The following is a 15,443-nucleotide window of genomic DNA, read 5'->3' on the forward strand; positions in this document are numbered from 1 at the left end:
CGTGTAGGGTAAAAGACAGCACACACAAAAGTTGCAGGACAAATAGTAGATTAGAAGAACGTATATGTCAGCAATATGACAGATAAGGATTAATATCTGTACTATACAGAGAGCTCTTAAAAATTGATAAGAAAAATACACGCAAGCAGAAAAAAACTCCAAGAATATGAATATGTGACTCACAAAAGAAGAAACGAAATAGCCAATAAAACATCTCTTTACATGGGCAATCTGAGAAATTCATAGTAGATTAGAAGAACGTATATGTCAGCAATATGACAGATAAGGATTAATATCTGTACTATACAGAGAGCTCTTAAAAATTGATAAGAAAAATACACGCAAGCAGAAAAAAACTCCAAGAATATGAATATGTGACTCACAAAAGAAGAAACGAAATAGCCAATAAAACATCTCTTTACATGGGCAATCTGAGAAATTCATCTATAGCAGGTCAAAGGTGAGTGCACTTAAGGCTCTAGGGTGGGAGAATGAGGAAAAAATAATGATTTGTTTCCCAAATCATCTTCTTTCCCACACAGACTACGGTGACTTTGGTGGGTGTCGTCTCTCCAAGACACTCAGAGTGTGTGGCGAAGAATGTGGAAACCGGCAGGGAGCTCTGCAAGGGTCAAAGTCCACCCAACAAGACCTGCACCTGCAGCATCCCAACCAGAGCAACCGACAAAGGTAAGTGGACTCTTCGTTGCCTTTTTTGTCACAAGGTGAAGAAGGCAAGAGAACTTTCCCAGTTATACGACCCAGGAAGCAAGTTAAATAACAGGAAATATGAATAGTCCCGTGCTATAGACTCACTCTCTCCCTACGCTCTGTTTCCTGATTTTCACCTCTGCTCTACCTCATCCGTGACTGCAGGCCCCCACTATCAGACGTGACTGGAGAATGACTGAGGACGGTAGGTTGGATAGGCAAGTGAAGTAAAGCCAGAGACCACTGGGCTGACCCTACAGAAATGGTTCAGAGAATTCAGACATCTGAAAAGCTGGACTGTCTTTGGTGAGAAGAGAAAATAGAGTGACCAGTGTTCTATCATTGTAAGTTCATTGCATTCATTCATTCTTACCAGAAGCAGTTATTGAACGCTTACGATGCGCCAGATACTGCGCCAGATGCTAGATATACAATAACCAAAAAAGACCGATATAGTCCCTGGTCTTGGTATTTATAGCCTATTGGGGTAGAGATAAGTAAACAGCTCGTTGCAATGTAGAGTATAAATACAGGGAACGGAGCATACCGTGGGAAGCACATGAAAAGGGTGCCTAAGTAGACTTGGAGGTGGGAAAGAGGGCAAGGAAAGCTTCCTGGAGGATGAATAGGGTTGAGCCAGACACAGTGGAAGAAGAGTATTCCAATCGGAGACCCACTAGTGTGATGACCAGGAAAGAAAAAGCTGTGTTTGAGAAGCCAAAAGAAGCTCTATATGGCTAAGGCAAATGCGGTAGGGACAGGTGGAAAGCAGAGTGATAGAAAATGTATATCAAAGAAGGCACAAAGTGTCTGGCACAAGGTAGCCACTTACAATCAATAGATTTTTGTTGCGTGAATGAATGAATGGCGGCAGTTGGAGAATGGGCTGGAGGAGGGAAAGACCGAGTTCTGAAAGACAGAAGGAAGGCTATTGCAGTGATCCAGGTGAGGGGGACAGTGAGAGCTGTGGATGAAGCGGATGGATTTCAGAGATGGTTAGGAGTTACAATAGATCAAATGAGAATTCATGAGTCCCTTTGGGTGAGAAAGAAGTAGTAGAAAGTAAAGTCAAGTTCATGGTGCCATCTTCCTAGAATGCTGAAGGTCGTCATAATGGAGCTGTTTCTTGGTGAGAGCTGGTGTTACCTAATTAATCCTAAATTCCTCAAAAGAGATTGAATGCACCAAGCCAGAGAGCCAAGCTTTAAAAATGCCTCTCAGCCACTGGGCTCATGATGGCTGTTTGAGTCTGAATTGCTTGAAAAATTACTTCAATTTTCCATTTTTATTCGTCCACACTATACAGCTTTTGTGATATGCTTCTAGTTAATTTTGGTCATTAAAATGCAGATCTTGCTCATCTATAAAATATACTTCTTTAGTATTTGAGATAACCTTATAAAGTTAGCTGGTTGATTTTGGAGCCTCCATCAGTTGCACCTAACCTTTGCCTACCTGTTTTGAATGTCTTGCACATTCTGAGTAGGCATATTCACTTCCCATCTCTTGCACTCAGCCAGCCAATGGCCATTGCCAAACCAATGTCCGTGGCATAGAGTAACCTCAACCCTCACACCAGATCCTGTTGCCCTTCCGCTTTAAAATATTGGGGGGAAGTCACTTGTTCCATACAGCCTTACTGGATTCTGCTCTAACTGTCCTGGTCATTCCAGTGCCCCTAGGTCCCCCACTGGCACCCCAGTGTTGCTACCAGTGCGACGTGGACCTCAAACCTGTTTCCTTAACTCATAGTCTGTTTCCTTGACTGTGCCATTGTGTTTTTTCACCCAAGTTATTTTATATCCTCCAGAATAACTGTAAATGCTTTGAGAGCAGAGATCATAATATATTCATTTCCTTGTGGTTTTTCCCAATAGTGTTTTGTGCACAGGTGATACTCGGAAAAGTATGACTTTTGCTATTCTTCATCACTAGACACTTGTAGATTCCATTGACATACATTTTCACTGGGCGTCCCTCGGTACTAAATTGTCCACTTGTTTGTTCTACCAACACTTTGCAAGTGTCTGTTCAAATGCTCTTGCTGAGAGGTCATGCCAGCCTTCCAAACATCCTTGTCTTAGAACAGAGAATTATCATTTTAGACATACCTACTTTATGTGAGCAGAATTTTATGGGGCACCTGGCTCTCAGGATGAATGTTGTTGCTGTAGAGAAATAACTTAAAGTAAGAGCTCTCAGACTTTTAGAATCACACACTAATAAAATTTCAGTAAGAAAATTAGGAATGCCAACTTCTTATTCTGTTAGGTAAAGACTTTTATTTTAAAAGTATCATCTACTGTCACCACTAATTCATAAAAAGAAGAAGATATTAATACCAAAATGGGTGGCAGTGAAAATACCACTGAGTAGAACTGGTCCCTGGACCAGTAGGATTTGAAAGGCACCTAAACCTGGCTATAGCCTATCATCATGTGGGGAATGTTGCAAACCAAATATTCCCAGCCTTACTCCAGGCCTGCAAAGTCAGACTATCTAGGAACATGGCTCTGGAATCTATATTTTCATCCATTTCTCAAGTGATTCTGATAGACATCTTGGGTAGCATACCTATGTAAGTTAAAGAGATACAGGAAATACAACATTTCTCTAATGCTGATTTAGCACCGAGTTTATCTTTCTGACTTTATTCTTTTGAAGTTTTCTAACCAGTAGGTAGATTTTCAAATGCAAATAAGAAAACCTGCATCATAGATTTGGTGACACTTGATTCCAAGAAGATCAGGGATCTCAGCCCATGGGAACCACACTTTAGAGTTTGTTAGGTAAATATTTGTAGTGCAGATTTTTCTGAAGGTACAGGATTTCCTCTTTCACATTCTAGTTCTCATGTTCTAGGCACTTCTTGCTCAGTGACTTGTTTTATTCTTATGCTGTGGCCAATTACAAGTTGAGATAGTGATCCCGGGGAGAGTTTGAGATGTAAATGGGCTGGAAAATGGCTTTTTCCTAGTGATTATCCACAGGAGGCCTGGAACACGAGATGGGCTGGGGTCTGTTTGGAGCCTTGTGTTATGCACTCTGGCTGCCTGACGTGAATGGCCCGCGGGGAAGAACCACATACTGATTGAAATGTGAGCGAACAGCTGGCACACCCCACCCTCTATGCATAGGAGGCAAAAATATTTATTTTTTGCATTTACAGCTTTGCTTGATGACAGTGAGCCTTCAACGTAAATGACTTTTTTTTCTCCTTTGCTCCAGATGTTTTAGTTGTCAACGTGACGTTCTCCTTCGGTTCTTGGCATTTATCAAAAAGATTCAACTTTACCAACTGCTCGTCATTCATAGAGTAAGATTTTACTTGAAATATAAATATTCTCTCATTGGTTTTAATTTAATTATTTGCTTTACTCCTTGACTTCCTAAAGAACTATTTTGTGGAGTAGAACTTTGCAAAGTACCTTTTGGAGCGTGGCCTAATGGGAGATGGGAGGGCCCCTGAGTTTAAGCTTGCACATCCAAGCCCTGATAAGCACGGAGAAGCAAGCAGCTCAGGGGCACACAGCTGTGCGGAGGTGTTTCTGTCAAGAGGGAAATGCGTTTTCCCGAGCCCGAGAGGTGGCCTTGAAGCAAGTGTAGTAGAAGGCGTGCTGCTAGCTTCTCCACTGATTAGAATGGCTTAGGGAATTTGGGTCCAGGGAGAGGGCATGAGCATGAGATAAGGAAAAGTCATACTCAAGGAGAAGGACAAGATGAAGTCTCTTCCGAATCAAAGGAACATGTTAAATCCATAAACACAGTGGTTTATGGATTTAACATGTTCCTTTGATTTGGTGGTTATCAGAGGGAAAGGTGGAGTAGGGGGAGGATGAAGAGGGTAAAGGGATTGAATGTGGTGACAGAAGGAGACTAGATCCTGGGCGGTGAGCACACAATGCAACATACAGATGATGTATTATAGAATTCTATACTTGAAACTTATATAATGATAATAACTAATGTCACCCCAATATTTAAAAAAAGGAACATGTTAATTCTGTCCCATACACATACCTTTTTTTTTTCTTCTTTTCTTTCTTTCTACTACCTTTGGCCCTGGTGAGCTATGTAACCCCCTGATTTAGGGCCACACTATACTCTTTGCTTCTAAAGCAGAGAGAAGACGGAGGAAATATGTTTCTCAGATTCTTGATTTTTCAGTTGGAAGATGGGGTGGAGGTTCCCATAGAAACCACGTGAAGCTGTATTATTAGTGATTCTGTAGTTCATTCGGTGGTTTGATCGACCAGCTATGTGAGTACCAAATGTGAGCTTCTTTGGCCTGGTCTGGGAATCGTTTCTTTGGGAAAAATGAATTCAAACTCAAAACTGAGTTGGGAGGCCACTCTACAGCTATTAGAACAGGAGTCCCCGCAACTCATCTTTACCCCCCCTGAGGGGTTGAGTTCAGTTATTTCTAATAAACTGAATGAATTCAGGGAGGGTAAAAAACAAACTTGATGCAGAAAGCCTCAGAAGTCCATGAAAATAGGGGAAGAAAGAGGAGAGTTAAATAGAATTTTATAGCTCAGAGAATTGAAACAGTACAGCTTCTCCACCCTCAGTTGCAGAGGCCAGACCAAAGCGGGTGACCCACTCCAGGTCCCACAGCCAGGTGATTAACAACTAGACCTCAGACCCGCAGCTCCCCGGAGGGTGCGCGCCCTTTCCTTGGGCACTTGCTTCCTTTAGAAAAGCCCTTACTTAGTATAGTAACTACCCCGAGGAGTTAGGATAGGAATATAAATCACAAACCAGCTTCTAGCACACTTTAGGTAGTCAGGTAAACACTCAGTCTGGATTTTTTTTTCTCCCATTGAAACTACAGCGTCTATAGGTCAAAATCTCAGAACGCTTCAGCATTTCTTGAAGAATGTATAAAAATACGAATGGCGTCCCCTCTCCCTGTACCAGTCCTCTCCCTGTTGCTGGGCTTAGCTTCGCGGGACTGTTTCCAGACCGACCTGAATTTCTGTATTTATCATTCCTCCTTTAACTCCGATTATCCTATTAAGAGCTTTTCAAGCTCTCCACTATTATCCATGCATGATAGGTTATTTGATTAGCAGACACAATTCTTCCTCAATTTGATTAAAAAGCAAACACTGGCACCCCATTCCCTCTGCTTGCCAGGTAACACTTTTGGCTTCGCATCTTCCAGGCAGTTGACGGGGTTACTGCTCCAGTGAGTGAGGACATGCTGATATTGGGGTGGGGTTGGGGGAGACCAGTTTCCAGAAGGAAACTTACCTGAGGGTAGACAGACAAATAGACCTGGATTCAGAAATGGATCTAGTGTGTTCCTGTTATCTACCTGCACAACTGGTGACCCCAGCTTCAGGTTTCCATAGCAACAGGTATGATGCCGGTCCGGCAGCCTGAGGGCCGCCCAGAGCAGGGCACAAAGTTAGTGCTCTATCTTCAGCCTCAAAGGACTGTCCTGTCTCCCCTGGGTTCATCACAGTCTGTTTAGGGATATTTTCTTCTTCTTCCAAATGCTCATATGCCTCATCACAGAGGGAGATTCTAGGATATGAAGATTTTCCTAAAAATGTATGAATTAAGTTGGTTTTCCGTGTTGCCAGGTGCCCAGTGTGTATTGGAACTGGCTGTGCTTGGTGTGAAAGTGAGAGAAAGTGTATCCATCCCTTCACAGCTTGCAGCTCCTCTGATTACAGCAGAAACCAGGTAAAGTGACATTTTTGGTATTACAAGTTTAACCAAAAATAATGTTGGTGACCACCAGCCTGTCTTTTGTGTTTATTTCAAACTCTGAATCTCCCACCCATCCGGATGTTGAAGGGATGTTCTTCATTTCAGGAACCTTGTCAAGTTGCGGTTGAGAAGCGGGCACCATCCAACACAGCAGATGGAGGAGGGTTCAAGAATAAGTTTAGCAGAACCAGCCCAGGCTTGCAGGTCAGACCCTGTTTTTGTGTTGATAATGGAAAAATCTCCCTTTAAATGACAATAACAGCTACCACTTTGGGTTCCTTTTTAAAGTTCCCTATTTTACTTTCTGCCAAAATTCCCTTTTTTACCTTTGGTTTAAACCGAGTTTCATTTAATTGGCTCAATACATCAAAGGCTGAACACTCACATAAAAGAAATTAAAATTCCGTAATTATGAAAAATGATGTTGTTCCGGGGGGGAGTAAAATTTTAAAGGTGACTTTGTGGCTCACTTGGGGAGAATTAGATGGAAGTATGTAGCACATAGTACTGAGGGGATTTCAGTTTGAACCATGTATTACGATTGCATTTCTGGGGATTATGTGCAATGGAGAATATGCAAAGTGTATACACAAACTGTGGCTACATTGTTTTCTTTCCTTTATAGAGCCGATCTAACCAGTGGTTAATTACTTTAAAACAAAATTTGTTTCTATATAATATAGGTACCTTTCTCTCCACTTCTCAAAACATGGTTATTTTCCATGAGATTTCCTTGGAAATTCCTCTTATTTTCTTCAGGGTAAATCACCAAGCTCAGTTAACAGACATATTTAAAAAGAGAAGAGGTGACAATATAAACATTTCCTGGCAGACATAGTGGCTGTGCTTAGAGAGCACAGAAGTACTGGCTTCATGCAGTTAACAAAAATTAATTGAGCATCTACTAGGTGGTAAAAAACAGACAAGTTCTTGTTCTCGTTAACCTTGGGGTTTAGTAAGAGCAGACAAAACTACAGCATGTTTTTTTTTTTAAAGGTTCAATTTTATATTTTGCGACTAATTTGTGGCTTGATTTATCCATGTACTGCTATTTAAGATCGAGTGCCAATATAAAAAAGTAACACCTTTTTAATCACTACAGAAAAGTTGATAGAAACTTTAGGTGAATTAAAAACAGGCAAAGGGAACATGAATCGAAATGGATTATGAAGTTAATTAAAAACATTAGAAAAGCTTGGCATGCCAATATTCCAGAATGTAAAAGTCAGTGAGGTTTTATTAAGTGATGGGCTTATTAAGTGATGGACCTTTCTCTTCCCATTGGTTTATAAAACTAAGACATAGCAACAAGAACTCGAATCAAAAAGGCAGTGGCTTTTTTAAAAAATTAAATTTCTCTTTCGTTATTTCAGTTGTTTTTTTTTTTTAATTTTGGCAAGATACGCATAGCATAAGATTTACCATCTTATAAAAGTGTACAGTGTAGTGTGTGTTAAGTACAGTCACACTGTTAGGCAACCATCACCATCATCCATCGCCAGAACACATTTCATCTTGCAAAACTGAAACTCTGTACCCATTAAATAATAACTCTTCATTTTGCCTTCCACCCAGATCCTGGCAAATCACCATTCTACTTTCTATCTCTGTGGATTTGCCATAGGTGCCTCATATAAATGGAATCATGCAAAATTTGTCTTTTTGTGACTGGTTTATTTCACTTAACATAATGTCCTCACTGTTCATGCATTTTGTAGCATAGGTAAGAATTTCCTTCCTTTTTAAAGCTAAATGATATTCCATTGCATGGACAGACCACATTTTGTTTACCTATTCAGCTCAATGAATATTTGTGTTGCTTCGACTTTTTGGCATGTCGTTTGTGTTTTTTGTTGTCAAGTTGTAGGAGTTTGCTATTTATCCTGGATATCAATCTCTTATTGGAGATATGATTTACAGATATTTTCTCCTATTCCATAGGATGCCTTTTCATTCAGTTGACTATGTCCTTTGCACACAAGTGCCTGATTCATTTTGATGAAGTCCAATTTATATATTTTTTCTTTTGCTGCCTGTGCTTTGGATATCATACCAAGAAATCATTCCCAAATCCAATTTCATTAAGCTTTTCTCCCATATTTTCCTTTGAGAGTTTTATCTCTTAGGTTTAGAGCTTTGTTCCATTTCGAGTTAATTTTTGTATACGGCGTAAAGTAAGAGTCCAGCTTCATTCTTTTGCATGCAGATATTCAGTTTTTCTGGTACCATTTGTTGAAAAGACTGTTCTTTTCCCGCTGAAAAGTCTCATCTCCCTCTTGAAAATCATTTAACTGTAAATGTGAGAATTTATCTCTGGGCTTTATTTCCATTGATCTGTATGTCTGTCTTTATACCCATAACACACTGTTTTGATTACTGTAGCTTTGTAATAAGTTTTGAAACCAGAAAGTGTGACTTCTTCAACTTTATTCTTCTTATTCAAGATTGTTTTGGAAAAATTAAACATTTTTTTGAGATAATTGTAGATTCACATGTAATTATAAGAAAATAAAACAGAGATCTCATATATCTTTTCCCCAGTTTCCCCCAATAGTAACATTTTAAAAAACTATACCACATCATCACAGCCAGGATACTGACAGTGACAACAGTCAAGATAACAGAGCAGCTCTGTCACCCCGTGTTGTTTGCTTATAGCCACACCCACTTCCCTCCACCTCCCACTCCCCTTCTCTGCCCCCTGGCAACCACTGATCTGTTCTGTTTCTGTGATTTTATCATGACAAGAATTTTATATAAATGGAATCATCCAGATGTATCCTTTTGGAATTGGCTTTTTTAACTCAACGTAATTCTGTGCAAATTCATCCAAGTTCTTTTATGTATCAATAATTTGGTCCTTTTTATTGCTGAGTAGTGGTCCAGGCAATGGCTTTTTAAATTTCTTTTAAAGAAAAAAAATAATAAAGTCACAGTACCTTGGTTTCTTGTATTGTCTTCCGGCATCTTTTGACCTTTGTTATTGTGTGTTAAAAAGAACCAGAGTCACCAAGAGAGCAGGAAGAAGCTGAAAATAAACAAAAGCCCTGACCTGTCTCCAGTGCTTCTCTGTGAATGACCCTTCTTTATTTGGTGAAAGACATTTTGTTGATACTGAAATGTTGTTTTAAATATGACTCAAAACAGAATCTCAATTTTGGTTGATGGGGAATGGAGTATTATTATTTGTCGTGGGAGGAATTTCTCATGCTCTGTGTAGCACTGCTGTCTTTCATTATCATGAGGAATGTAAAACTCCAGGTTTGCAGTTTGAGTCCCCAAACTTAAAGCACTGAGCACTCTCTTCCTAGCGGAAAAGCCATCAAGAGCATTCCTTCAAGGCATCTTCCCACGTCACATATGTACTGAGTGCTTCTTATGTGCCAGGCATTGGGGACACAAGATGTGAATGCTGTAGACTGTCTCGAGCTTCACGATTCTGAGCTTGAGTTGACTGTTCTTACAGGTATTTATGGAGCACTTATTAGGTGCCATTTTCCTGAGCTCCATAGATATAATGAGGAGGACGCAAATGAATTAGGCACCTCTCTTGCCATCAGTCTCAAGAATCTTATACATGAGTTCATAAGTAAGAATACATAATTTAAAAAAAAAAATGTTAACATAGGGAAAGTACCAGAGAATCTACAAACCCAGAGAGCCTCCCTGTGCCTGGGGCCTTATCTTAGAGGCATTTCTGCTTATTTAAACCCAGTGCCTGGCAGTTTAAAGCACTTAATCAGTGTGGTTGGTTAAGTCTTTGATTGATGGACGGATTGATTGACAGAGATGGTATTTCAGCCAACCTTTGAGTGATGAGAAGCATCTAGATGCAGGGGGACCGAGGAGTGGATATTCTAAGCAGAGGGACTAGCATAAGCAAAAGCGTAGTGGAGGCACCAGAAAATTCCAGGGCACCCATTCAAGGATACCTCAAGTAATTAAATTTGGCTAGAACAGAAGGTTGCATGAAAGTATGGAACATCAGTTTGAAATGACCCTGAAGCCTGCATCTACAGGGCCTAACACATCAGGCCTAGGAGTTTTGACTTTGTTCTTCAGTGGCAAAAAATGTCGAAGACATTTTTTTAGTCTTATCCGTCCCTAGTTCTGATTTGTGACCTTTTATTTTTTTGATGTATGAATTTTTTTTTATCCAAAGAAGTGGCACTTATAAGTTTCCTGCTTCAAACCAAGTTTGGGTCTGTTGCCCTGGCAGTTTCGTGACCTATGACTCATCCCTATACCCTGACCTAAAAATAAGTACTGTCATTTACTGGGGGGTAGGGGAGAGGGGTGGTGCTCCATTAAGGGAAAGCATCACCCAAATAGGGAAATGAACTCAAAAATCGACGTTCGACCTCTGGATGAAAAATATTTTCAGCTATAAAGGCCAGTCTCTCTCAGAGATGGTTGGCCCTGTTGCCCTGCTCTAACCTCTTTTCCTTCCTTTTTATTTCTTGTATCTGGTGCCTCTGCCTGCTGAGAGGAGAGGTGGCTGCTCTCTCTTTCCTGTTGTCAAGGATAGGTTGTGAAGATCTATGATATGATGTTGTTCTAATGTCTGTTGTTGTTCTTCATGGTATGCTTATCACCATAGGGCAGAAATGAACCACACAAAGCCGCATCTCCTCTCTTGAGGAGTTTATATCCAAATTGTTCCTCTTTTTCTTCCTTTATCACTTTGGATTGTGCTTTTAAATTTGTCATAGGCAATCCAAAAGGATTCTTTCAGGGACCTTGCCTTTAAAAGTGAAATTCACTTTAATATATTAATCGTTGGATAGCTTCTATGGGCCTATCACTGTACTAGGTGCTGTGGGATTCAGTTCTGATTGTTCATTCATTCATTCATTCATTCAAAATGTGTTTATTGAACACCTACTGTGCACTAGACAGGTGGGCAAAATGTGTCCCCTTATGGAGCTTACATTCTAGAACTTACAGTGTTTTGGAGGAAGTAAGATTCCTTTTCATGCAGCAGTCGAGTGTGTAGAACAGAAAAAGATATAAAAAGGAATGCCAGAATATACTAAATTAAATAACGATAGCTAATATTTGTTGAACTTATGCTAAGTCCTAATCTCAGAGCATCTATTTGAGCCTCGCAATGGACCTCTTTTTCCCATTTTATAGACAAATTTTACAGAGGGTAAATAGAAAGAAAACAATAGGAAAGAGATTTGAACCCAGGCAATCTGATGCCAGAGGCCACAGTTTTAACCACTGCTCTCCGTTGTTTGACCTCAACTTAATATAAACAAGTATTAAACTATGTAGTATTGATGATGAAAGTCAGTCCAGGAGGGAGGAAACTAATATTGGCTTCTCTCGTCATTTGGCTATAAAGCCTGCCCCATCTGTTACACAGATGTGGAGTGGGACCGAGACCTCAAGCCTGGGCAGACGGTGAGGGGAGCGTATTAGCATCAAAGCCTCTGGAGGAGAGGAGTAGGTTGCGAGGTATCAGAGTGAAGGAGTCAGACCCAGGCAAGGCCAGCGTTTACTCCGAGACTGAGATGGAAACTGAGGCCCTTAGGAGAGTGGAGCAGCAAGAATCTATGCTGAATTTGAAACTCAGCAGAGACGTGGATTTCGAGTGGCTCAATTTAATCTGCACTCAGGGGTTTCTACTGGAGAGGAGGAGCCCTTCCTCCCAACCCCCCATCATGGAGCCCTGGTTGGCCGGTACAGTTCTGAGGAGCCACACTAAGGACATTCAGTGAGAAAGGATAACAACTTTGCTGGCAGCCCCACCCTGGGCCATGTCAGCCTCACACAGGGCCTTGGTCCGTTGCCTGCTCCTTGGAAGTCTTCAGGTCTATCTCAGTCGGCACTCTAGCTCTAGCCAGTTCCTGGGACCACCTGGAAGTTACCTCCCAAGTTTCTGGGCCTGTCCCACGGCCTCCAGGAAGGAGCATTTGCCTGGGTGCTGAGCATCAGACAGATAACCTTTTTGTTCCACATAACTCTAATTATTCTTTCATAGGATTGTATTTTGCTTTTTTCTTTCCATATCTCACTTCTTTTCATACTTTACCATCCCCACTGCTAGCTGCTGCTCTTCTCAGTGCATACATTTTTTTAATTTATTTCTTCCGTCTCTCTCGCTCATTAATAAAGATGTTAAATAATTCTGAACCAAACACTAACCTCTGTAGAGTCCTACAGGACACTTTCCTGTAATTAGCTATGCCACCTTTCATCTCTCTAATGTCCTTTAGTTTCAGATTTCCAGCTGGTTTTGAATCCCTGTGACTTTTTATCTAGTCTCATTTGAACCAATTTCATGACTGAATATCTGTGAGATGTTTTAGTTGATTCAGATCCAGGCCTGTGGAGAGCTTTGCTATATTCAGATTTTTAAAAACATTAATAGAATACAATTTGGTCTTAATAAACTGAGCCTTCCTAATGTACCACTTCCCAATATTCTTTTCAATCATAGCAATATTTTCTCCATTAATGTCATGGTAATTTGAATTGTGTTGACGTCAAACTTCACAAAAGGTACTCTTACTGTCAGGAATAATCCTCTTAGACCTTTTAAAAGATAACTATTTCTTAGTGGTTGTGCTATTTCCAATATCCTATAATGACTTTATTTTTAAAAAATAAATAGTTGGGTATTCTGTAATCACCTAATTAACCAGTTTCTAATGTGCTTTTTTGTACAAAACAGGGAGTGATTTAAACACGTGAGCAGCTAGAGCTCATATTATTTTATTAAATAATTTAAAATTGTGCAGCCATTTAAAAACAACTCTAAGTCTTTGAAATGTAACTGATAAGTGGTGGACTATTCTGAGGTTAATTTCTGGACACCAGAGGGCTGTGAGAGTTATAGTCTGTGGTATTTTGATTTGATATATGGAAATCCTTAGACATAGGATGGGAGATGAATCTCACTATGGGGCTGTAAGAAATTGTCTTTTTGTATCAAGCTGGATTATGTTTTTAAATTAACCAAACCCTTCGATTTATAAGCTTGTGGGGCCCACTGCTTCATGTCAGGTTGTAAATTAACTCTTGATTAAAATTAAAAAATCGATCTAAAATATTAGATGTGTGGAACAGTTGTGGAGCAATCATTCTTTGCCTTTTATCTGTACTGGATTTCTTAAATCCTTATCAATAAAAATAGAAAATATTATATTTCTAAGAATTGTTGCAGCGATATGGTACAGCCATGTAGCTACCTAATCTTTTTTTTTTCTTATATACCTGCACCGTTTATTTAATGAGGTCCTCTTGGTAGCCCTTTGGCTCACTTATTAAGATTAAGAGAGATTCTCCAAGCAAACAAAGGACAGCTAATCTGACCCTCTTTGAAAGCAGATGAGAAGCATCTGTTTTCATGAGATAGGCCGGGGCTGGATTCCATCCTAGACAGCCAATGGAAACTTTTAAACAATAAGGTTTTAAAATGAAATCCTTTTGAAGTAGCAGAGCTGTCTCTACTCCGGGGGAAATGAAAAGTTAAGGCGATGTGGCAGATCCTCTGATGGTAGAGAATCTGTAGAGCCATTTACGGAGCAAACTATAACCGCCTTGAAAATCTCGTGTACACTAGTTATAAGGCTCTCTTTATCCTCTACTGAGAATAGAGAAGTAGCATTTACTTGGCGTGTTTGAAAATTTTGTTTGAACAGACATCAACCATATAATTATAAGAAGTGAAGAGGAATAGCTAGAAAGAAACCTGGGACTCAGTTGACTTGGGTGTAAATATGAGTCTGCATTGACGTTCACATAAAATAAAACACAGTTTCTCTTGTCCCCCTAGGAAGACAGTGGACACCTCAAGTGTAGAAGTCAGCAGATTTTTTCTACAAAGAGCCAGACAACAAACATTTTAGGCTTTGTGAGCTATGAGTTCTCTTGTAACTACTCAGCTCTGCTGCCGTAGTGTGAAAGCAGCACAGACAATACATAAGTGAGTGGGCGTGGTTGTGTTCCCAAAACACTTTCTTTATGAACACTGAAATTTGAATTTAATGTATTTTCACATGTCATGGAATAATTTTTCTTCTTTTAACATTTTCTCGTGGGCCATATAAAAACAAGCCATAGGCTGGATTTGGCTGCTTCAGGCAAATCCAATAGTTTGCCAACTCCTGATCTAGTGTACACAGCGTGTTCTCCCCACGATACCTAGTGCTGTTCTAGGGACCCTGTAGGTGTTCAGTAAATACTTGTTCACTTAGTTGTCATGATGTCAGAGCAAAGAGTAAGCCTTTTGCTATACAACACACACTTGACATTTACAAGAGATTTATCTCTAAGTCTTTGCTAATCCCCCATTCCAAAGTACCACTCTTGCAGATAATTTCTCCCATAAAATGCACTCAAGGATAACAGAATAATTAAAGTGACCCTTTCAGGCCCTTCACGATTCTATAAATATGGGCTAAAGTCTTTTACTAAGTGATTAAAATAAATTCTGTCACCAAAATCAATTCTCTGTCACATTACATCATTGCTGTGATGACATTAACAATGAGTTTACCTCAGTCTGAAAAACTAATCCATAGCGATAATGAGTGATGGTGACCTCTCTACTATATAGCACCTGTGTTAGCCAAGGAGCAGAATGATAAGACGTCTCAGCAGGATGGGCGGGCCCAGTAGCCCAGCCATTCCAGTGAGTGTCACACATACAGAGGAGCAGAGAATACTAGGTTACTTCAAGAGGCAGGTGTTGGACATGACTAAAGCTCCTCCAGTGCCTTAAGTGGCTTCCTCCTAAACTTTATCCTCTACGCGGTTACACTTGGCGTTTATGCCTTAGCAAATTTCACATGATTACGTGTCTCTGGACCTGAGGGTTGTTTTCAAACACCAAGAGTGTGAGCATGATAGTCATTCTTGCTAACGCCCTGTTGTACTTTATATTGGCGAGAATCTTGGAATCTTATGTCCTGTTTTGGTCACCACGCTGTAGAAGATACGGACTTGCCAGAGATGGTCTACAAAACAATAAGATGATCAAAATGATAGACAGTTTCATC

General features: G+C 40.2%; 1 protein-coding gene across 1 annotated transcript in view; it reads left to right on the top strand.

The window, feature by feature from the left end:
• The window catches only part of PLXNC1 (plexin C1), a gene marked incomplete at its 5' end in the record, with an annotated part of 140,453 nt that overhangs the window by 60,179 nt on the left and 64,831 nt on the right, over positions 1-15,443 (top strand). Inside the window, 4 exons of the mRNA XM_015598420.2 lie at positions 543-690; positions 3,940-4,027; positions 6,303-6,405; positions 6,538-6,636. Coding sequence (XP_015453906.1) covers positions 543-690; positions 3,940-4,027; positions 6,303-6,405; positions 6,538-6,636 — 438 coding nt within the window. The remainder of the gene's footprint in view (positions 1-542; positions 691-3,939; positions 4,028-6,302; positions 6,406-6,537; positions 6,637-15,443) is intronic.

Source organism: Pteropus alecto, unplaced genomic scaffold (genome assembly GCF_000325575.1).
Source record: "Pteropus alecto unplaced genomic scaffold, ASM32557v1 scaffold76, whole genome shotgun sequence".
Taxonomy (NCBI): Eukaryota; Metazoa; Chordata; class Mammalia; order Chiroptera; family Pteropodidae; genus Pteropus; species Pteropus alecto.